This window comes from Schistocerca nitens, chromosome 1 (genome assembly GCF_023898315.1).
Source record: "Schistocerca nitens isolate TAMUIC-IGC-003100 chromosome 1, iqSchNite1.1, whole genome shotgun sequence".
NCBI lineage: Eukaryota > Metazoa > Arthropoda > Insecta > Orthoptera > Acrididae > Schistocerca > Schistocerca nitens.
In genome coordinates this window covers 1,109,374,959-1,109,400,836 of record NC_064614.1, presented here as the reverse complement: position 1 = coordinate 1,109,400,836, position 25,878 = coordinate 1,109,374,959, and the positions used below count along the sequence as shown (strand labels likewise).

The 25,878-nt window shown below is 41.2% G+C and overlaps 1 protein-coding gene across 1 annotated transcript in view; it reads right to left on the bottom strand.

Moving 5' to 3' along the window:
- The window catches only part of LOC126198921 (transcription factor IIIB 90 kDa subunit), a 382,817-nt gene that overhangs the window by 72,900 nt on the left and 284,039 nt on the right, over positions 1-25,878 (bottom strand). The window contains exons 5-7 of the mRNA XM_049935559.1: positions 11,420-11,569; positions 9,667-9,760; positions 3,491-3,620 (exon numbers count right to left, since the gene is read on the bottom strand). Of these exons, the coding sequence (XP_049791516.1) occupies positions 3,491-3,620; positions 9,667-9,760; positions 11,420-11,569 (374 nt within the window). The remainder of the gene's footprint in view (positions 1-3,490; positions 3,621-9,666; positions 9,761-11,419; positions 11,570-25,878) is intronic.

Sequence of the window (25,878 nt, the reverse complement as noted above, 5' to 3'; positions counted from 1 at the left end):
CTTCATTTACTCCCTCCTCACTTTCTGTAATAAAGTCTTCATATCTGTTTCCCTTACACAGACACTCTGTGTATTCTTTCCACCTTTCACAGCCTTCCCTTCTCTGCTCAGTACGAGCTTGCTATCTGAGCTCTTAATATTCATACAGGTGCTTCTCTTTTTTCCAAAGCTCTCTTTAATTTTCCTTTATGCTGCTGTTACCTTTCCCATAGTCACACATGCTTCTACAACCTTGGATTTTTTGTTCAGTCATCTCTGCTTTATCAGTTTCAACTTTCTGTCAGTCTCAGTTTTTATACTCTTGGATTCTCCTTTGGCTGCTTCTTTTGTTGCATTTTTATATATTCTTCTATTGTCAAATACATTATCCAAGAACTTCTACTGTGCCTTGTCTTCTGTTTGATCCTATGCTGACTTCATTGTCTCATCTCTCACTGCAACCCAGTTGTCCTCTGTTGTGTTCCTTAGCTCTATTTCAGTCAACTGTTGCCTAAAGCTCCCTTTGAAATTCTCAGAAACCTTTCAACTTATGTAGGTCCCAATTCATTAATTTCCAACCATTCTGCAACTTATTCAGTTATAATCTACAGGTAATAACCAACAAAATTGTGACCAGAAGCCATACGTGCACCTGTGAAAGAAATTATATTTTTCTTCCTTTCATTAACATGTGAAAAACAGTTCTTGTAAAATAGTAACTGTAGTAGTAGTAGTAGTAGTAGTAGTAGTAGTTGCAGTAATGAGGTCTATCCATAGCATTCAATGCCTAACACACTTTGTGACGAAGCAAGTTGGGCTAATTTTGATTCCCCTCTTGTTTTGCCATCTGCCTCCTTAAATTTGTTTTGTTACTTTGAACTATTTACCACTAACATACGTGAGCATAATATGCATTTTCATAAAAAGAGAAAGATTGGCCCTCAGTTTTAAAAGAATATAACACTGGATCTAATTTTGTACTTAGTTTTATGTACGTAATTTATTTTCTAATTTACTTTGGTTATTCCTAGTTAGTAACTTACATTATATGGTGAGATCAGTAATTGTTTTGTAACTCAAATTCTATTGTTGACTTATAAACAAGTATAAATTCTGTAATAATCGTAAACATTTGGAAGACAAATCAATAGTAATCTTAAAGTATCTATTTAGATCTATTCGAAAACATGTTAGCATAGGCCGGCCCTTCATGAATTCCAAAGTAATTACACAGTTTTGTCAAAAGTATTGTTTGCATAACTATATTTGTTAATTTCACAATTTAAACAAATAATTTGGCATAATTTCTGTTAAAAGGTGCAATTTTTCGATGTACTCAGATAATTTCATGAGTTAAGTTTTGATTGTAATTTCTGTAAATTTAACTTCAAACAACGAGTACTTTCAGTACGAATTATTGTGATGATATATAAGGGCCCGATTTTTTGTCAAGAGACAGTCAGTCCATGGTCAAGTTTCAGACAAGTAACCTGTGTTGATTAGAACAACAACAATGCTTCAAATTAACTGTGGAATAAGTGTTAGACAATTAGGCTGTATGTAAAAACAGAGACAGTGTCTGCTTCATATGTACCTGATTATTTTTCAAGAACTGTGAACTTTGCGGTTAGGTTTTACTGCTTGTAGATATTCAATAAGAAACTATTGTAGGAGTATTTGGAGTTTCACCCACTAACTATTGATGAGGCTTATTGAAGATTAAATAATAGTGCACTGGCCATATAACTGTGCAATACTGAGTGTTGTGAATAGTGAAACTAAAGTACTATGAAACACAACTGTGCATCTGTCGGCTACATAACTTGCAGTAGTCAGTGTCAGAATCCACAACCCACTTTTTCAGCCAGTGTAGCAACGCAGTACATCAACAAGCAACAAATGAAGAAATATAAAGCAGGTGGAACCGCCACAACTTTCCCATATTATCGGGTTTTCCATGACTTCTGTTAATTGCTTACGGCAAATGCCAAGATGAATCCTTTGAAAGGGCATGGCAAATTTTCTTCCCCATCCATCCCTAATGTAGCTTATGCTGTGTCCCTAATGACCTCATTATCAATGGCACATTAAACACTAATCTTAAAATTGCTGGTATTTATGTGTGCTCAACGGTTTCACTGAAAGATATATGTTTACTTCATATTACACAAATTCAGCGAATATTTATCATTGATCATTGTCCTTTTCCCCATTCCCTTCCCCATTGTCCTCTTCCCCTATCCCCCCCCCCCAAAAAAAAAATCACTGAATACATTTCCTTGCCCCCCCCCCCCCTCCCAAAAAAAGAAAGAATAGTTTGTATGCCACTGCTGCTGTAGCTACTCCTGTATCAGCAGCTGGTAATTTGACATTCTTCTCTCTACTAGCATCATGAAATATTTACAGCTTACTTTCCTTATGAGCTGACTTCCTACTAGGAGAAAAGCAGCTACTATGAAAAAAGCCACTGCTACCACTCTTTTACTATTACCTGTGGTTTGTATCTAATATTTCGGACCAAGAATTTACAAAACTTCATACAGAACATTATCAGCTGCCTATATATTGGTGAAATCAATATATGTTTAATACAGTAAAAATAAATACAAATATCAACTACTAGCTTCAAATCCTGAATAACTGTACATGGCCCCCTATCATGGCTGATTGAGAGAACATAAATGAATTCATGCTCATGCAAGATGGAGAACAGCCACTCAACATTCTTTCTGTGCATCCCTGAATGAAAAGCTTCCAAGACATTGGTTGTGATAAGAACGATATTATGAGTAGCTTGCCAGAAGTCCTGGCCTCATACCTTGCAACTTATTTCTGGGGGTTCAAAACAAGACATATACCAAGCAAAACTGCATATATTACATGAACTGGAGGTTCATGCATGGGAAGTTACATGAGACATAGCACATTATTTCTTGTAAGAAAATATTGGTTTCATTTCTGTCCATTCAATATCAATGACATCTACACCAAAATTTAAGTTATGAAACCTACTTTACTTATTTCATAATGCACATATACATTAACTTCTGTTACACTTACTTAGATAATAAAGTTGTAGTACCAAGATTTTAATGTCTAGTACAGTTACAAACAAACTGCTTATAATGATTCTTTACTTAAAGTATTATTTGATCTCTTTCTCATTCTGCCTCGTTTTATTGAGAAATGTAAACTTCTCCAAATAGAAAATAGTCAAAATGTGTTTCATTTCCATAACACCTGCACATAAACAGGTGATATGGACACACAACAAGTACCAAAGAGTGGAGCACAAGATAATAAATGAGTGAACAAAAGATTTGTTAATTGTGACAAGAAATGTAAATATGACTGACTTAGCAGAATGCAACAAGGATATTCACCTTTTGAAAAAGACACAAATTAGAGTTACAGAACTGCAATGTCAATGCCAATAATTTTATGATAATTTTATTCATTAAGCAAGTCATTAACATATTCACTGAGCTCTCATTTTACATTAGAAACTTACCTTTAATCTTTCTTTATCTTTCTTCCGAGCTGCCTTAAATGATGGTGGATCTTGTTCCTCTTCTAAATCAATTGTCATAAATTCTTCAAGAGTCAGCGCACTTGAAGGTGTTTCACCGAACTCTATTAGTCTGTAAGTATAGTAGGTATCAAAACTTATATTTACCAGTAATTATGAAACAATTACATCAAAACTACTTTTCACTTCATTTCACTTGAATTTAAACAATCAAAACCAATTTTATTACACATTTCAAAGTAGTTAAATTCAAACATTGGAACATGTTCAGTTCTAACATACAAAAAGAAGTGGCATAGTTAACTTCTACATTTTGAAAAGCATAAAAATCACATAAAACAGAGAATACTATAATTTTTTTATTCGTGAAAGATCCCAAATGCTGTATTTTTCATTTACTTTTACAGATCACACTGCTGTTATTGAAGAGATTTGCACAATGTTTTCTTAACAGTTCAGTAGTTCAAAAACTACAAACTGCAGATCTGGGGTTCAGGTATCTCCTGAGAAGAGATTCACACTGGTCTGATAAGGTGACCAGATGAGCCCACTAATGTTACCAATCAAAGAAATAAGATGAGTGGTAACACTTCTCTAAAAATGAAAGTGAACTATGAGAAGTGTAATCTGTGGCCTCCATTTAGTTTAAATCACATACACTTTCAAGATCAACCAACTGGGGTAAAAAGTTCTTAGAATGGCACAATTATTAATTCAAAGTCCCAATTGCCTTCCTCAAAAAAATATGGACCCAACACACCAAAGCAGTTACTATGAAACTAAGATATAGTTGGTAAGGGAATTACACCTTTGGAAATTTTCCCTCCTTGCGATGTTGTCTCTTATAAGACTTTAATGTTGTCTGAGACTGTGGGGTCATATTCTGCCTCCACAGCACATCTGTTTCTGTAGATAAACATTTGTGTATTTATTCAAGATGTATTTCAGACTCCAAACCTACTACCTCATTCCTCTTAGTCCTTACCAAACACACAACGACTTGTCCTATGAAGAGAAGGTATATAAAGAAATGCATGGTACAGCCATGGTCACTGGCCCGACACCCTCCAATACCAATGTTTTTATGGGGCATTTATAGGAAACCTTTCCAACCTCCCAAAACCCCAAAGCCTTTGTCTGGTTCATGTTCACTGATATCTTCATTATCTGGATTCAGGGCCAAAGCACCCTATCCTCATTTCTCCACTACCTTAACACCTTCTCTCCCTTCTGTTTCATCTGGTTCTCTGCAACCCAATATGCCATCTTCCTGGACACTGACCTCCACCTCTCTGATGGCTCCATCCACACCTATGTCCAAACCACCACTGGTACATGCATGTTGACAGTTATCATTCCTTACACACCAAAAAATCTCTCCTATACAGCTTGGCCATCTGTGGACAGTGTATCTACAGTGATGATAACTCCCCTTGCTGAAGGTCTGATGAGAGCCTTTACACACAGGCACTAATGCCCAAACATACTCCACAAACATATTTCTCATGCCATGTCCTCACAGCCTGATCACCCTCTCACCATCCACAAGAATCAGTCATATAAGAGCACCCATCTTATCACTAAATGTCGTCCTGGACTGGAGCAACTGAACCACATCCTTCACCAGGTCTCTGATTGTCTATCATCATGCCCGGAAATGAGGGACATCTTCTCCAAGATCATCCCCCCCCCCCCTTATGTGGTGTTCATCATCCACCAAATCTACACAACAGCCTAGTTCATCACTATGCCACTCCTACTCTTAACCCCTTGGCACAGGGGTCATATCCCTGTGGAAAACCCAGGTGCAAGATCTCTCCAATCCACTTACCCAGCACATCCTACTCCAGTCCTGTCACAGGCTTATCCTATCCCATCAGAGTCAGAGCTACTTGTGAAAGCAGCCGTATCATATACCACCTCTGCTCAAATCACTGCATAGCCTTTTATGTCAGTATGACAAACAACCAGCTGTCCAACAGAGTGAATGGTCACTGCTAGACTGTGACCAAGAACAAATTTGATCATCCTGAGGCAAACAAAGCAAGGCATGCTTGATTTCAATGGCTGCCCTTGCCATCTGGATTCTTTCCCCAGCAACAGCTTCTCTGACCTACGCAGATAGGAGTTATCTTTGCAACACATCCTTTGCTGCTCTACCTCTCCTGGCTGCAATCTCCAGTATTCCACTGCCCCACACCCTCTATCCAACAGTTACCCCTTTCTCTTTCCTGTCATGTCATTACAATCCACTTTTTGTGTTATTCTCATAGTGCGCACACCCCACCAACTCCGGTACCCATGCATCACATGGAGGGGTGTGTGAGTGCATTTTTTGTACTCTAGCTCGACAAAGGATTTATTCCAAAAGCTAGAAGATTTTCTCTTTTGTGTGCGCCTGTCGACAGCTTAAGGCTTCTATCTCATCATTTCTATGATGTAGTCAAACCCTGTGCAGGAAAAAATAGCATGTGTGTTTCATTTAAGTTCAGTTTCAGTTCATTTGCTGAGAACCACTTAAAACTTTTCAAAGAAATTTTATTTACATTTTCATCCATTAAGTTTCTCCATTACACTATATCATAATACTTGCAAAATCAATAAACAGAATTGTATAGTTAACAGTGGTAAATCATATACTTTGTTGTTGTGGTTTTCTTGTTGTGATGTTCAGTTTGAACGTTCAATTTGATACAGTTCTCCACACTAATCTATACCATGCAAGTCTTTTCGTCTGAGCATAGCTATGACAAGCTACATCCATTTGAACTGGCTTACTGTACTCCAGCCTTAGTGTCCCTTTACAGATCTTATCCCTACACTTCCTTCTTTACCGAATTAACTGTTCCTTGATAGTTCAGGATCATTTATATCAACCAATCACTTCTTTTAAACAAGACATGCAATAAATATATTTCCTCCCTGATCTGTTTCAGTACATTTTCATTATCTACTCGATCTATCCATCTAATCTTTTGTATTCTTTTGTAGCTCTTTTTGAAACTTTATATAGTTTGCTGCTCACATAGCAAAACTCATTTTGAACCTCTAGTTTCTCATTTCCTACTTTAATCTCTTCAGCATCATTTGAATTAATTTGACTACATTCCATTATCATTGCCGATGTTATAACATCTTTTTAAGACACTATACATCCAGTTTAACTGATTTTGCAGTCCTTAGTCATCTCTGGCATCCATGGTTTCCTTTACTGCTTGCTCAATGTACACAATTGAATAGCATGGGGCATAGGCTAAAATCCTGTCCCACTCCTTACTCTATCAGTGCATTTCTTTCATATCCTTTGACACTGTTTCAGGACATCGCACTCCCTAGATTTCTTATTTTGACACTCCATGCAGTTAAAAATTAAGTTATTATTTGGCCTTTCAACAAATGACTGATAATCTTATAGCTTCTATGGTAATGAAAGATGAGGAGTGGGGTAGGGTCAGACAATTAAGACTTCATAAAGGGAAAAAAATACTTTTCATTCCCTTACCTTTCTTCATCCATTCAGCTGTATTCATGAAGTCAATATATGGTTCTGTATGTCTTCAGGTTTGCTGATACATGGAAAATACTTTCTCCATACTCTTATCAGAAAAGACACAGACTACAGATTTAAACTGATTTATGCACCATTGTAATATGCCTAAAGATGGCACAGTTCGCTCTGAAATCAGTAGTACATAAATTTGTTGCCATAAATGCAACTGAAAGGATAACGACAACCAGAAAATTGAGAATAAAAAAAAAATATTTTCTTTCATGGAAACTAACATGGAGCTCTCAGGTTCAATACTCAGTATTCATATTCTTTTGGGATGGGAAGGTCTCAAGTGGAGTCCATTTTGTCTCATGAGGTCAAATGCTGAAATCAATAAACAGCTACACTTGACATGATAGCTGCTGACATGACATCAAACCAAAAGGCTTGAATCTGGCAGAGAACCATACAGTAACAGTGATTTACTGGAACGGTAATGATGAAAATTTTGAACATATTGTGATTCTGCCCTTTCAACAAGTGCACCTTCTAGTTCAATTTTTTCTGTCCCTTTATGGAAACAGGCTGTTTCATATGGTATGTCAGAATTTTCTTTTAGTTGTAAGTAGGACTTGACGGAGTACTTCTGCATAGATACTGCTTGGTATATAGATCACTGTGTCTCTGCAGTAAGTGCTCATATAGTCAGTCAAAAATATATGGTGTCTGGTGTTCATTTCCGTCACTCCATAATTCATACAACCAGATCCACCCCTGACTGCATTTGGAACTTGCACGCCTTATGTAGGCTCACAGAGAATGGTGTAAAAGTTGAAATCCAAGTATTTTGATAGCAAAACTTGACATCCATCTTGATTAACTTAACTCTTCCCAAAAATTACATTGAGATGCAACAATCAGACAGGAAAGTTCATAAACAGAGGAAGTCAAGTGATACCTGGGAAGTAATTTTATTTGATGATTTTGGTACTGATTTGATCTCAGATGGTACAGGTAGAGAACATCTAATGTCAGCTTTGATCTTTTCTTCACAGTAGCTTTCCCAACAAGACTTGAAGGACATAGTGTAATACTACTGATACTTTACACTCCCTGACACTAAAAGTAAAACACCAAAGAGACATGGTTAGATGTCAGTGTAACTTTGTACACATGCACACAACATCTTCATGTATGTAAATGACTAGAGTTGCAGTTCTCTGCGATAGGTAGAATGGCCACCAAAGTTCATTAGTGTTGTTCATGTTTAGCATTGTCACCACACCCAGTAGAGCGTATAAGGGGAATGGGCAGTGTCAGATGATGAGTGATGACTATGGGGACAGATATGTCACATACTCATGTGGGATGCAGTTATTGCACGTGACAGAGTTTGAAAGGGGTCTCATTGTGGGGCTCCATTTGGCTGACTGGTTGAAGCACGCAATATCATGATTCATCACATATCCTGATGTCACAGTGGTCTGACATTAGACTTCATGGAAATGTAAGGGCATGCAGACTCATCGACAGGGTTCTGGTTATCAGATCTGGCCACACAATGGAGAATCGCCATACTGCACACCGAACACAATGTAACCTTTTCACATCTGTGCCTGTGACTTGAGAAAAAGGACTCCCTGTAATGTTTTGTATCATCCCAAACCACTGGTCAGAGACTAGCGGCAGGTGCATAGACTGCCATTGATGTCTCAACACAAACAGCTGTGTTTGGAGTGGAGCCATGATCAGAAAGAACAGACTGCTGCTGATTGGCATAGTATTGTACTCACTGATGAATCACAGTTCTGCACTACCCCAGATGACTGTCATCAGTTTGAACTGTAGAAACATGAGGAGAGATCCCGTTCTTTCAATGTTTTGGAGGGGCACAGCAGTTTTACTCCTAGCATCATGTTGTAGGGCGCCATCAAGTGTGACTTTTGGTCACAGCTAGTACTGACTGAGGGAACTCTCATGCTAAACAGTACATCATGGACATCCAGTGTCCTCATGTGCTACGTCCATGTGACAGTATCATGGTACCATTTTTCAACAGGACAATGCTCATCCTCACAACATGTTTCTCTATGGACTATCTGCATATCAAGGTACCACCATGGCCAGCAGGTTCCCTAAACCTGTCTCTAACAGAGCATTTGTGGGACCAGCTTGGATGTCACCTCCGTCCTAGTGTCAGTATCCAGGATATCAACTAGTTACAGCAGTTGTTGGCCAGCTATTTTCAAGGGAGGTACAACAGCTTTATAGTGCCCTTTCCAACTGAATCAGTGTTTGCACCCAGGCCAGAGGGGATGTAATGTTAAACTGATAAGTGGGCTCAAACTGGCAACTTCTTTGTAAATTTGATTTGACTTTGTAATCACTGAAATAAAATTGCATACCCTCTCAACCTGTGAAGTTTCATTTGATTTCCTCCTCTCCATCGGAGTCCTTCACCTTCCTTGACAGGCAGTGTATTTCTAAATCTAACTGTGTTACATGAAACCGATGTAAGCCCCAAAATTACTGTTTGCCAAACCATAACGCAGAGAAGGTAGCAATAAAGCACACGTAAATTTATTGTAAATCCAAGTTAAGAATAGTACCAAGCCCTTGTTACTGATGTCTTCACAAGAAACCCGAAACATTATTAGCAGAAACTTACCTTTTTTTCAATGTTGATTCATGAACTTTTACTATTTTAATTATATCAGAGACTGTGCGACTGAACTCATGTAGTCGGGCAGCAATCAACAAAGCTGGAAAGATAGGTAATGAAGTTAGTAATGGCAGCCAGTAAAAATAATGGCATTCAGTAAAAATAATGTCATTGACAGTAACAAGAACTAAAATAAAGCCTGAATTGATGCAGGCAAAATACTTTCAACATCAAACAATTAGCTTTGTGAAAAATGAGGCTTAAAATCTGTAATTCCACTGTGTAATTCTTCTGAACTTTATTTTTTCACAATACACACTATAATTGGGCAACTATTCTGTTGTGTGTTTCACTCTCTAATTTTCAGCATTAGATATCTACTGTCATGAATACCACTATACCTGCTCTGAAATGCTCTGCTGTGTTTGGAAGTGAGCCGGCTGGAGTGGCCGAGCGGTTCTAGACAGTACAGCCTAGAACCGCTATGGTCGCAGGCTCGAATCCTACTTCAGGCATGGATGTGTGTGATGTCCTTAGGTTAGTTAGGTTTAAGTAGTTCTAAGTTCTAGTGGACTGATGACCTCAGAAGTTAAGTCCCATAGAGCTCAAAGCCATTTGAACCATTTTTTTGTTTGGAAGTGACAACTGTAAGATTTCTACTTTGTTATGTCATTTTCTATTAGAAGTAAAGTATCATGTACAAGTAAAATGGATCGAGTATATAAGATAATCATACAAAACAGAACTTTTCTTGCCATTAAATATATTTAAGTACATTTGACACACTTAGCACCATGTTTAATTAAAACCCTTGTTATGTATAAATTCTCATCCCCTTGCTTACATGTATTTGAAAGTTAAGTAAATAACTAGACTGTTCATAAATTCCAACTTCCAGGTACAGCCCTTGTATTGGTTCATTTCAAGCAGCAGCATAAAATTTTGTTGCACAAATTACTAACAGATTAATAAGACAATAAAACAATCTTATGTGGCTTTCAAATTTGAGTTTAAATAGCACCAGTGGTGAAAGAATAATACTATGATTAAATGGCTGAAACAAAATGTTTAGTGTGTCACTTGTGAAAAATTTGTAAACTTGAATTTAATGTTTGTAATTTTTAATGTTGTATGGAACATGAAAGCTAATTCATGCTCCCACGTGGTAGTTAGGTGGTGACCATAGTCAATCACCATGAAATGCACAGAACATTTGCAGCTTGCACAGACTATAAATACAATATTAGAAGACAATTGTTTTTTGTCACTTTGGAATCATAAAAGTGACACAAAAACCAAGGACAATGACTTTCATGTAAGTGAATGCAAGAGGTAGAAAGAGTTACAGTGTGTAGTAAATAATTAGGCATCTGTGTCTTTTTATCTTTAATATTCTCTCTTTTCTTTCCTTATCAGGCCAAAAAGAGCTGACTCAGGATACATTATATAGAAGTCAAGGGAAGTTTCAGTAACACTGGTGTGTAATAGGTTATTATTTTCAGTAAAATTAGTTCAAAACTTTAGCTGAAAAATACTGACTTTAGCAGTAAAGAGAAACTTCAATATTACATCCAGTTTCCTCTCCCATTCTTCTTTAATTGAACTATCACTCTGTCTTTAAGAACACTGAAGTCAAAGAGACATTAAAACATTATCATCTTTCCTGTTAAGCAGCAGTACTATATTTGTCTCACATATGTTATCTTAGAAACTTAAACCTTTTTCAAATATGTGTTAGTATGTTTTTACATTTAAGTACCTGCACCACATAGGCCAGAAGGTCTTCTTCCAGTATGGATGCTGTCTCGTTTCATTCGCTGCACTAGACGCAATGCAGTCATGGAAACTTCATGAGTCTTATCTCCAAATTCTAGTCTATTTGCAAATCTTAGAATGTATAAACAAGGGTCTGTAAAGAAAAAAGAATCAGTCAGTAATTAGTTTGGATGCAGTAGTGGTATCCTGTCTGAAAACATGTACAATATTTAATAATTCTACAAAAATGAAAAGAAAAGGTGGATTCATAGAGTAAGGAAAGAAAGTTCTGAAAGAATGTAAATAATTTAGGAGTAGAGGAGGTTATGCAATAGCAAAAGTACTGAGTTGTCAACAGGCACACATAAAAAAGAAGGAAAACCCACACACACACACACACACACACACACACACACACACACACACACACACACACACACACACACACACACACACACACACACACACACACACACACACACCCTCTGGGGTGGGATTAGGAAGGAAGAGGGCTTGGAGATGGGTACTAACACCTCGGAGGTACACAGAAGCAGATTTGATGGCTAGGAATTTGGGGAAAGGGGGGAGGGGGTAATACACAGGCACAAGAGCCAGTGAGGTGTGGCACAAATGAAAATTACATGAAGGCATGGACTGTGAGGAGGTGACTGGACAGAGGAAGGAGAAACTGTTGATACTGGATAGAAGGTGTGGGGGCAGTGTGTTAGTGGAGATTGAGGCCTGGAGAGAGATGGTAGCAAAGGATGCGTTGCAAGGATATCTCACCTACAGAGGAGCAACCCTTTTGTGACCCAGTATTGACTGGACCAACAGGCCTTCACCAAGGCTTTAATTATTCATCACCATGCCTCGAAATGAGGGACATTCTATTCAAGATAATTTCCAGCCATCCTGAAGTGGCATTCTGTTGCCTACCCAACCTACACAACATACTGATCCATCCCTATGCCACTCCCACTCTGAACCACTCGCCTCAGGGAACATATCCCTCTTGAAGATCCAGGTGCAAGACCTGTCCAGCCCACCTACCCAGCACTTCCTACTCTAGTCATGTCACTGGCTTACCCCATCCCATCAGAGGAAAGGCCACTTGCGAAAGCAGCAACTATGCTGCAACCACTGCACAGATTTTTATGTCAGTGTGACAAGAAACCAGCTGGCCACTTGAATGAACGGCCACCACCAAATTGTGGCCAAGAACACAGTTGACCAACGTGGCACAACATGCACCTGAACACGACATATTTGATTTTAATGACTAATTCACGACCCAAGCCACCTGGACGCTTCCCTCTATCACCAGATTTTTTGAACTATGCAGATGGGAGTTATTCTTACAACACATCCTTTGCTGCTGCATCTCCCCCAGCCTCAGTCTCCACTGACTCACTGTCCCCAAATCCTCTATTCAAAATTTCCCATTTCTCTGTCCCATTAACCCCCATAACTCACTCCTCAATGTCATCAGTGTCCCCCTCAATCATGTAAGCACCATTAGAGGTTGTATAACTTGATTTTATTAACATAATACCCCAAGAAAAAGTTAGGGAGATTAGAATTTAACACCCAATTGACATGAGGTCATTAGAGAAGAAGTACATGTATCAAATAAACAAGAAGATGAAAGGTAATGAGTCTTGTTCCTTTCAAAGGAAACATACTGGTTGGTATGTACACTGTCAGATACAGTACACAGCTAAGCCTACAGAGTGTGTGACATGCCAGGTAGTCTTCTGTGTGGTGACACATAGTTAAAATCACTCGGCATGTAGATGACGGACATAAGAGGAATCTCATTATACTTCCACCACAAGACTTACAAATACTCTACTACATCAGCCACTACTGGAGACAGTGACACAAAGGACTAAGTGGTTTGGCTAAAAAATAGCTGGTGTAAGGATATAACATTCTTTATTTTTACTTATTCTCAAATTTTACATTATTCCTTTAAAATTCTCCCCTTCATATTCCTTACTCCAGCGCAGGCAAATTTTCCACTGCTAAAAGAAGTGTTTGAAGTGAACTTTAAAAGCACGTTCATGGTGTCCATCATTTTATCTTTCAGAGCTTCATCTGTTTCAAATCTTGTCCCTTTCATAATAGATTTCACTTCCAGAAAGTGAAAAATGGGCATACGGAGCAAAAACTGTTGAGTAGGGTGGATGTTCCAACAAAGAGATTCCAAGCTTAGCGAAAAACGACAGGTGTCAGCTTCTTTTGCACAATTTTGAACAAACTTTCCTCATGTGAAAATGTTTTTGTAGAATGTGCTACATTATTTCTTTGTTGGTTCTTACAATGCGAGCAACCACATGAAACTCAACCGACAGTCTTCCCGAATTTACTTCCAATTTTTTCAGAGTTTTTGTCCTTCGTTGACGCTGCGGGTCGCTCTACACGTGGCTCATCTCCAGTCTCTTCTCGTTCCTCTCTGAGCCGCTTAAACCACTCAAAAAGTTGAGTGCATGAAACACATCCGCCACTGTATCCTTGTTTCAATAAAGAATGGACCTCTAGAGGTCTCTCCAAGTTGTACTCAAAAGTTCACATTAAGCTGTTGCTCTTTCAAAATTTTTTCGACGGACTGCGTACACATGGTCTGACACAAACAAAGACCGTGGCCCGACTGAGGCTTTGGCGGGTGAATGCGTAGCGCATATGGAGAGAAAGAGGCGATACCGTTCGGCAATGCAGTATTTGACGTTGAGTCCCACGCTATTTATTTAAAAAATCAGGGAAGTTGTTTTTCAGCCAGACGTCGAATGCTCCGCAGCCGCCAAACATTTGGCAGATGGACGCCCTCCCGCCGAGGGTGCGCTCACAGTGGCACCGATATCGGTGGATTTCGCCGACGATCGACATCGTCTGAAGGCGGCCGATCGTTTCAAATCAATAGACCTACCGTACTAGGTGCGCGGTTTAGGATGTAGCCGATGTCATGGCCCGAACGTACAGATTTCGGACGACAGTCGGTGAAATTTAAATCAGTTTTTTTTCCCGTCATTATGGCCGATGTAACACGAAACATGGGCTGTGAGAAACTGATAAGTTTTGTCGAAGGAGTAGTTTGTGGCATCCTGACAATAAAAAATACCATAATCAGGATATAGTTCGGATTCTATGGACTGAAATCGAAAGTTTATTGGAAACCACAAGACCACAAGTAGGCAAAATCTTTATGAGAAATTTTAGAAATAGTTCATCGACTCGAAGAATAATTTGTTCAAGTGACAGGAACGCTGTATCTTATGGTTAAAGTTACTGTAGTCGATCTTTTTGGGTTATAGCAGGTGGGCATTAGCTGTCTACAAATTACTGTTACTGTTTGCTGGCGTTTTTATGTCAATAGGCTGCATGAAGTGGTTTGTAAATGTGATATACGTATATGTCTACACTTTACAGTGCTTTACGTGTCAGAGTATCTTATTCCAGAATTTGTGTTTTGTCTTTCACACACTACGTTTACGTGCGACACATCTTCCGAAAGACGGAAATCGAATTTCGGAAACCGCTGTGGTGTTTACATGTAGCAGCACACACGAAAAGTGTCTGCTTCAAAAGTAAGGTTAAACTGACAAGCTTTCTTGGAACGTGTACGGGCTAGTTTGACATATCCGTAGCTAGATAAGAGCGAACTTGAAACTTCCTGGCAGATAAAACTGTGTGCCCGACCGAGACTCGAACTCGGGACCTTTGCCTTTCGCGGGCAAGTGCTCTACCATCTGAGCTACCGAAGCACGACTCACGACAGGTACTCACAGCTTTACTTCTGCCAGTACCTCGTCTCCTACCTTCCAAACTTCTTTCAGGAGTGCTAGTTCTGCAAGGTTCCCAGGAGAACTTCTGTAAAGTATGGAAGGTAGGAGACGAGGTACTGGCAGAAGTAAAGCTGTGAGAACCGGGCGTGAGTAGCTCAGATAGCCGGCACGGTAGCTCAGCGTGTTCGGTCGGAGGTTTAGCTGCCCTCTGTAATAAAATAACTGAGTTAATCGATCAACAACGAACTTAAACGGATGTCTTACGACGTCCGCCCCGAGCAGATGCAACGAACAATAGCGAACAAAATGAGATTAAAAAAAAAAAAATGGTAGAGCACTTGCCTGAGAAAGGCAAAGGTCCCGAGTTCGAGTCTCGGTCGGGCACACAGTTTTAATCTGCCAGGAAGTTTCATATCAGCGCACACTCCGCTGCAGAGTGAAAATCTCATTCTGGAAGAGCCTCCTCTTTTAGGAGGAACTTAATAAGTTATAAAAAGTCCCATTGTCCATTCGAATGAAGTTGATGTAATTACCGGGTTCTGAGAGTAATAAGTCCTTAGCATATTTTCTTGGGTAAATCTGTCGTTTTAGCCATTCCCTGGACCAGAGTCTCGTTTTTCTCTTCTTCCTTAAACACAGTGCCAGGACTGCTTTTTCTGCATTTGCGGCCGTACTCACTGCTCTCAAAATACACACGAACACAAATAGTGTCTGCTTCGAAGTGAGGTTAAACTGACAAACATCGTTTGAACATCTACGGGCTTGCTTGGCAAATCTGTGGCTAGATAAGACCGACTTTGTCAAAGACGTTTGATCGTTTATGGGGGCCTTTAATGCAATGCATCACTGAAACTACCGGTACATATTTTCGTATTACATTGGTGTTCCGTGAAACTTGTTTGGTAATCCCAGTAGCTGCAGACAGAGTGTACAGTACTGAAAATGCTTTTTTCGAGACAGATACAGCTCATTCAGCATCTTCTTATTAACAAACGTCGCATTGCAGCACTCGTCTCCAAGCACAGGGGCATCGTGATATCTATCCCACCCTTTGAAGTTAAAACATATCTTACTTCGTTCATAGACCAGATTCTGATCTAACCTAACCTGCTCAACCCCGCCAAAAACTGACGAACGAGATCGGACGCACCGTAACCAAGCAGTCGTCCGATGTTATCGAGCGACCTCTGGCGGCGGCATCTGATAACCATTGTCGGTGTCACAGTGAACGCAGCGTTGAGGTCAAAGGTCAGCAGCTCGTGGTCTAGTGGCTAGCGTTGCTGCCTCTGGGCCACCGGGACCCGGGTTCGATTCCCGGCCGGGTTGGGGATTTTCTCTGGCCGGGACTCGGTGTTCGTGATGTCCTGATCATTTCATCATCATCATTCGTGACAGTGGCTCGATTGGACTGTGTAAAAATTGGGACTTTGTACCGGCGCTGATGACTGCGCAGTGGAACGCCCCACAAACCAAACATCATTAGCAAACAAATGCTGAAGCACCGCACATCTCAACTCAACTGTTGTCACCGCGGTCAAGATTTTCGCAGATCACTAGTTGCCGATCAGTTCCAGTTATGTGTCGAGTGATCCTTGGACAGTCAACGCAGAGTATCAAAGTGTGCATAATTATTTCAGGCCTGAAATATAAACTATTTGACAGCAGCCTCGATTGGACATCTATTGGTTTAGTCAGCTAACGTTCACTGAGTTCGAATAGACCCGTCTTCCATACCTTACTTCATTGCCACGCCTGTTTGTAAAGCTGAAGATGAAAATTTGCGGACATACTATTAAAATGATTGTTCAATATTATTCAGCGTGTTGCCAACTTTATTTGTGTATCAATGTACTACTGCAAGCACTCTACCTAAACACAGCAACCACTTTTCTTGTGGAAGAGTTTTAACTTCTTGTTGCCTTTTATGTTGGGGGCCAAACTTATGTGTTGAATGCAACATAAAATTGTTACCTGTCTTACACTATTTAAGGAAATCTAAATCAAAATTTCCAGATACAGATTCGAAGTCTATTTCTCCCAAATGTGAGTTCAGTACACTAACCATTCTCCCACCTCACTCGGTGATATTCCAGAACAGTCACAGAACAGAAAGTTGGTGTTTTTAAGTGAACACAACATGTGTACAGTTATCTTCCAAGGACTCTATGATCAGGCACTTCTGTAACATGTCACGTTTTCAGATGTAAAAGGTGACGTAGCAATGAAAGCAGCTCTAGCTGTTAAGAGATTTTATTTTTTTAAAAATGCGACCACTTTCGCTTTCTGAGTGCCATTTTCAGGCGTCATCAAGTACCTGCTCAGACAAGAAACAAACATAAAGAGTTCTTTATGAGGGATTATTTTTCTCACAAATATGAAAGTAAGATAATGAAAAAGTTAACAATCTAGCTTCAAGCAAAACCAGTGAAAAACAAAACATAAAATACACAATCACAATTCGGCTGAGGCTTGAAAAACCTGGCAGTTACCGAACAGTACGTCGGCGGAAATTGGCAGCGGTCTTCTAGTAGAAATACGCTGAGAAATTGGCTACAGTAATTTAGTAAAAACAACGCGAACTGAACAACGAGGCATGAGTAGGACTGGAACGCTGCTCCTATTGGCTCGATATGAAAGACTGCTGTGATCTCACAACTAGAGTTTTTGTCACGACGTATTTGTGCGCTATTGCCTCTCGATTTCGAACTACGTACTTATTCTACGACACAAGTACTCATAATACATCATCTCAGTGCCAGGGGACAAATACTCTGAAGCGCCAAAGAAACTGGTATAGGCAAACGTATTCAAATACAGAGATATTTAAACAGGCAGAATATGGCGCTGCAGTCGGCAACGCCTATATAAGACAAGAAGTTCAAAAATGGGACATAGCATTTCCGAGGTAGCGACGAAGTGGGGATTTTTTTAGCTGATTGTATATGTACTCTGCTCAACAAGGTGTGGATACTATCCAGCTACGTTATGTTAATGTGTTTGTATACTGTACCTGTGCGTTGTGGTAATATGTTATTGAGTTAATATATTATGACAAAATTACGAAGTAAGCTAAACCTATGCTAACATACACCGCCGGAAAAAAAAATCCAGCTCCCTCAAGGGCCGTGTTCACAGGCACCAGGGTATAATATGTGCATACTGAAGGGCTGCAGTGGTAATGATTCATTTTCCATGGTCGTCGGCAATCAGATGGCGCTCGGGAGGACTGTCCGTGCACCCTCTGTTTTGACTCTACTGCAATTGTGCTGACTGTAGAGATCAACAGGTTTAAAAATTCAGTTTAGGGTACAAACAGGCCCCACCGACGATTATGTACTCCTGTTGGACAGCTTCAGCCATTTGAACGGGGTTGCTGCACATGATGGGCATAATGTACCGGTAAAGTGTCGCTGCTTTCAGCAGTGGTCTGTGGAACGATCACACAATTGTCAGGCAGATTGTGGACCTCCGCGTAGTACAAATGCATTGCACGAGCAGCGGTGGCTGACCTAGTATCGCCGGCCGAAGTGGCCGTGCGGTCTAGGCGCTGCAGTCTGGAAGCGCGAGGCCCTTACGGTCGCAGGTTCGAATCCTGCCTCGGGCATGGATGTGTGTGATGTCCTTAGGTTAGTTAGGTTTAACTAGTTCTAAGTTCTAGGGGACTAATGACCTCAGAAGTTGAGTCCCATAGTGCTCAGAGCCATTTGAACCATTTTTTTTTTTTTTTTGACCTAGTATCATCCAGGAACGAAATCTGGACATATGTTACAGCAACTATTTTATCAGGGACCATTGGGAACAGTCTGCTTGCAGCACCATTAAGAACACGTGTGCTTCTGGCCAGGCTACCATTAACTGCATGACACTACCGAGCATGGCTACTCTGAAAGAGTTGACTGGATAGTGGAATGGCGCTCCGTTGTCTTAAATGATGACAGTACGTTCTGTCTGTACGCAAGTGATGGACGTGCATGTGTATAGCCTCGGCCTGATGACCTACCTGAATACATTCACCTACGACACACAGGTCCCATCCCAGCCTTCATTGTGTGGGGGCCATCAGTTACAGCTCGTGCTCACATTTGGCGTTTCTGAAGCGTAAAGTAACCAGGGACTGCTACATTGCACAGGCTGTTACTGCCGTACTACTGCTATTTCTTTGACAGGAAGGTGATCTGATTTTTCAGCAGGAAAATGAGCGTCCATTGTGTGGCCGAGCGGTTCTAGTCGCTTCAGTCTGGAACCGCGCGACCGCTACGGTCGCAGGTTCGAATCCTGCCTCGGGCATGGATGTGTGTGATGTCCTTAGGTTAGTTAGGTTTAAGTACTTCTAAGTTCTAGGGGACTGATGACCTCAGATGTTAAGTCTCATAGTGCTCAGTGCCATTTTTGAGCGTCCATTATGGCTGCTGCAACGCAACGTGCTCTTCGTGGTGTACAACTGTCCTGGCCAGCAGCACTGCCAGATCTCTCGCCAGTTGTATACGTATGGGACTTGATGAAGCTGAAACTACACAGCCTGCAAGAACCACTGCCCAAGTGCAACAAAAAGCGCAAGATACTTGGGACAATCTATCGCAGGACGCCATTCGGCATCTTCATGATGGTTTGTATGGGAGAGTATGCTCCGCCAGAGGAAGGTAGACTGTGTATTGGTGCGACTGTTTGGGGTCCCTTTACTGTGACACGTGTGTAATACGAGAGTAATTCAGTAATTACATGGACAAATTGGTCTGGACAAAAATGCGTTTATTTTTACAAAACAATACTTTTTCTACTTTTCAACGTATTCCCCTTGAACATTTATGCACTTGTTCCAACGGGCTACAACCTTTTTTATTCCGGCTGCAAAGAACTCTTTATCTTGATGTTTGAATCAATTTCCCAGAAACTTTTTCACGTCCTAGTTGTACTGGCACCTCTTCCCACGTAATGCCTCCTTCAGTGCGCCAAACAAATGGAAATCACTAGGTGCTAAATCAGGACTGTAAGGGGGATGAGGCAGTACTTCCCAGTCCATTTTGTCGATGGTTTCACACGTTAGTTGAGCAATATGAGGACGTGCGTTGCCTTGCTGGAGAATCACACCTCTCCTCTGAGATCCACGACATCTCTTTCTCATGGCTGGTTTCACCTTGTTTAAAAGCAAATCCGAGTAGTATTGGCTGCTCTTCGAGATAATCGCAAAAGACTCGACCTTCAGGATCCCAAAACACTGTCAACATGACTTTTCCTGCTGATGCTTGGGTTTTGAATTTTTTCCGAGATAATCGCAAAAGACTCGACCTTCAGGATCCCAAAACACTGTCAACATGACTTTTCCTGCTGATGCTTGGGTTTTGAATTTTTTCTTGATACGTGAGTTCGTGTGCTTCCACTCCAGGCTTTGTCTTTTTGACACTGGCTCATAATTATTCAAATGGGTCTGAGCACTATGGGACTCAACATCTGAGGCTATCAGTCCCCTAGAACTTAGAAGTACTTAAACCTAACTAACCTAAGGACATCACACACATCCATGCCCGAAGCAAGATTCGAACCTGCGATCGTAGCGATCGCGCGGTTCCAGACTGGAGCGCCTAGAACCGCTCGGCCAAACTAGCCGGCGCTCATAATAGTGAACCCAAGTTTCATCACAAGTTAAAATTTTGTTGAGGAAATCCTCACCTTCTCTTTCATATCGTTCCTTTAGCTCTGTGCACACTCTCAACCTTGTTTCTTAGGGTAGCCACGTCAACTCCTTTGGAACCCATCTTGCAGATGTTTTGCGGTACTTCAGGTTGTTACAGATAATGTTATGAACTGCGCGAGTACTAATTTGAACCTCATCAACTACCATTTCCAAACTCACACGGCGGTCGGCACGAATAATTTCATCAATTCGATTTTCAAGTGAGGGAGTTGAAACTGCAACTCATCGGCCAGAACGGTGTTCGTCAGTCACTCAGTCGCGACCATTTTTGAAATGCTCTACCCACTTGTAAAAATTTACACGATTCATACAACCTTCACCATAAACGTTCGACATTTTATTCACTGGTTTCTCGCCTTCAGCAAGCAAAAAAAGAATAACAGAACGTTGTTCAACTAATGTGGACGTTTCAATGTATTTTTGAAGTTATAAACAAAACAATGTTGATAGATCAGCTGATCAGGGCTCATCCTTGTGATGCCAACTTAAAGCCATAAAAGAAACAAACTTTCCATACTAACAGTTTATTCCCCAGACCAATTTGTCTCTTTCACGATTGAATAACCCTCGTACTTGGTATTTGGTCTTTATTCGTTATCATGTATCCTATACTGATGAACAACGTGTCACCTTACCTATCAATTACATGACCTCGTCCATCAAGTATTTTTTCCGGTAGTGCAATTACGCATACTAGGCTTCGTTATACATGTTTCTGACATAGTAAGAATACTGTTAAAATTTACTATGTTGTGCATTGAGGTTACAAAAGCCACGGGATACCTCTTAATATCGTTTCGGACCACCTCCTGCCCAGCGTAGTACAGCAGCTCTACGTGGCATGGACTCAACAAGGGCATTGGAAGTTCCTGCAGAAATACTGATCCACGATTCCTTTACAGCTGTTCATAATTACGAACGTGTTGCGGTGCAGGATGTTATGCACGAACTGACGTCTCATATTTTAAATTTGTGGGAAGATCTTGTGGGACCAAACTGCTGAGGGCATCGGTCGCTAAGCTTGCACACTACTTAATCTAACTTAAACTAACTTACGCTATGGACAACACACACACCCATGCCCGAGGGAGGACTCGAACCTCCGCCGCGCAGGATTAGCCGAGCGGTCTGGGGCGCTGCAGTCATGGACTGTGCGGCTGGTCCTGGCGGAGGTTCGACTCCTCCCTTGGGCATGTGTGTGTTTGTCCTTAGGATAATTTAGGTTAAGTATTGTGTAAGCTTAGGGACTGATGACCTTAGCAGTTAAGTCCCATAAGATTTGACACACACATCTGAACATTTTTTGACTCGAACCTCCGACGGGGGGAGCCGCGCTGACCGTGACAAGGCGCCGCGGACCGCGCGGCTGACTTCTCATAAATGTTCGATGGGATTCACGTCGGGCGATCTAGGTCGCCAAATCATTCACTCGAATTGTCCAGAATGTTCTTCAAACCAATCAGGAACAACTGCGGCCCGGAGACATGACGCATTGTCATCCACAAAAATTCCATCGTTGTTTGGGGACATGAAGTCCATGAATGGCTGCAAACGGTCTCCTAGTAGCACAACTATTTCCAGTCAGTGATCAGTTCAGTTGGTCTCTAGTATCCAGTCCATTCTATGTAAACATAGCTCACACCATTATGGAGACACCACCAGCTTGCACAGTGCCTTGTTGACATCTTGGTCTATGGCTTCGTGGGGCCTGCGCCACACTCGAACCCTACTTCCAGCTCTTACCAACTGAAATCGGAACTCATCTGACCAGGCCACGGTTTTCCAGTTGTCTAGGTTCCAACCGATATGGTCACGAACCCTGGAGAAGCGCTGCAGGCGATGTGATGTTAGCAAAGGCACTCTGTCGGTCGTCTGCTATCATAGCCCGTCAACTCAAAATTTCGCCGTACTGTCCTAACGGATACGTTCGTCATAAGTTCCAAATTGATTTCTGCGGTGATTTCAAGCAGCATTGCTTCTCTGTTAGCACTGACAACTCTACGCAAACACTGCTGCTCTCGGTCGTTAAGGCCGTCAGCCACTGCGTAGTTCGTAGTGAGTAGTAATGCCCGAAGTTTGGTATTATCGGCAGACTGTTGACTCTGTGGATCCCGAAATATTGAATTCAGTAACGATTTCCGAAATGGACCGTCCCATGGTTCAAATGGCTCTGAGAACTACGGGACTTAACATTTGAGGTCATCAGTCCCCTAGAACTTAGAACTACTTAAACCTAACTAACCTAAGGACATCACACAAACCCATGCCCGAGGCAGGATTCGAACAGGCGACCGTAGCGGTCGCGCACTTCCAGACTGAAGCGCCTAGAACCGCTCGGCCACACCGCCCGGCGACCGTCCCATGCTCTAGTTCCAATTACCATTCGGCGTTTGGTGTTTGTTAATTCCGATTGTGTGGCCATAATCACGTCGGAAGCCTTTTCACATGAATCACCCGAGTACAAACGGAAGCTACGTCAATGCACTGCCCTTTTATACCTTGTGTACGCGATACTACCGCCATCTGTGTACATGCATACCGCTATACCATGACTTTTGTCAGCTCGGGGTACCATTACATTAAATTCCCATTTCACATAGTGCAGTAATGAAATTTCAGTTATCACCCGAAAAAATAAAGTTAGGCAACTATTTTTTTGATTGTTTGGACGAATACGTCTGCAGTCCAGGCATACAGTAAATCCCCATGCCACAGCACCGTAGCACCACCCTACAGAAGCCAAAGCAAAATGGCTCGGCTCATCCCCATTTTACCAATGTGTTGCGGCATCTTGTTTTGGCTCGACAAGTGGCGTGCTATGGTGCAGGAATCTTACCGTGTGCCTTGACTGCAGGCAGGTATCTGCACGCCAGCAACAAATTAATTACGTAACTTTACTTTTTCGAAGTGGTAATTAAAACTTCACGTCTACCAACCATGCCTCCCACACGCGAGGTGCGTGAAGTGGTACATAGAACCACACGAGGGGCTAACTCGCGCGAAGTCAGGCAGTAGCGTGACAAGTGAAAGTAAATGCAGTGGCGGCTGCCGAACGAGTGAGAACAGCGTGACCCACAGAGCCGGCTGGCGGTGCAGCGGGTCTGGCTAGACAGTGAAACCCGAGTCGAGACGCTACTTTCGAGACTGGTCAGCGCGGCAGAGGCGAAGTCGTCGGGCAGAAAGCAGGTCGTGGTCCAGCGTCGAGCCGAGTGGATGCGGCGTCGGCGGCGGCGCAAGCAGATATGAACCCGCGCCATGGACAAGCCACGCCTCGGTGAGTACCCTTGTTGTTGCGGCCTAGTGGCTGGTCTTACGGGGTTGGGGACGTGTTTGCGTGTGGTGCTTAACGGTTCTCCGATACCTACAAGTGTGGCAAATGAGGTTTCCGTGAAGTGGATAACAATACTACACAGGTAAGCCTTTTCCAAATACATAAAGGAAGCTAAACTGACACTGTCCACCTTCTGCTTCCACACATTTCGTGTGCTTAAAGTATAACAGAAGTGACGCGAGCCCTCCTTTCAAGGAGCTTCTATAACAAGTATTGTGACTGCTCCACAGAACGAGTATTCTCTCTGATGACGAGCGACAGCAAACAGTATTTGGTTGTGCTCAGTTCGTGTAGGCGGGTGCTCGCCCGTGTTCCGCTACGTTTTCAGCGAGCCATCATAATAGTTCTCGTGCAGTCCGCTTCGGCACTCTCAAAACAGAGAACATCGCGCGCGAACTATGTTCATTGAGTGGCGTGAGAGACGCCGACGTCAGAATATTGCTCACAGAACTAAGAGTCACAGCACAAAATGTTGAACAAAAAAAGTAGGCTGGACAGAAAATGTCCGAAACACGCAGTGGTCCACTTCGGGATGTAACAAAAGTGATATATTCATTATTTGGTTTCATCAGGAGGGAACGGATTGAAGAGGTACAAGCTTTCGGACTTTTTTAAAAAAAATAAATGAACAGCATAATAAATTTTCTTGAAGGTAAACAAATACGAACATGTATCTGTTATACTGACCAGTGTAAAACTGAAAATGTATTAAAGATCTAATCACTCTCGTGATTTACACTCAAGGTAGCTAAAATTATATCAAAGATACATCATTGTTATTTTAGGGGCTTTTGATGTAACAACCGAATAAATAAAAATCTTTCCCGGCGTCATACAATCTCATCTCCAACAAACTAAATAGGAGATTTTATGAAGCACGCAATGTGGGGCAAATCATATGTATGTTTACATTAATTAATCGTACTTTACTGGCAATAACCTCTTTACATGCACTTAAACAAAGTCCTTGATTCATTTGTACATGTCACTGTTGACATCTTGAACTAACTGATATACCGTACAGCAGCTGCTAAAATACGAAACAGTTAACATTACTAAACGGCTAACATGCGGCACAATCCCAGTTGCAGGTTGCTTATCTAACGCCTTCCATAGGGAAACAAAAATTTGGTTTTCAGTATCCCGCGAAATTACTCACCGAGCTTAATAATTTAGAATTCAGTCATATCTACTAATTGAGACCTATAATCTTATTTTAAAAGTTTAACACAATTAGCAAAGTATCACTATAAGAAACTACGTATATGACTTGAGGCAATGTAATTTATGGCGCACAAACTATCCAGACTGTATTTATCCAGCATTTGAGAACGAGGCACTTAGCGACGTCCAATGAACTTTAAACATAATTTCAAACCTTTGCGAAGCTTTTTCTCCCAGAGACAAAATAATGAAAGGAAAAACGTGTGTCGCTTGTTACATTTTCGCTCTTGATGCAGTAAAACTTTAGCAAGCGGATTAACGTTTCAATTTATTACTTCTTTACTGCTAACTCTATTCGGAATACATTTTGGAAAGAGTATTCACATATTCCACTGAATGAACCTGCAGAATTCATCATTGCACGACACACAATTCACGAGATATGACGTCACTGAGATGCGTGAAAACCTAGCTTTTGCTTGAAACGGAGCGCA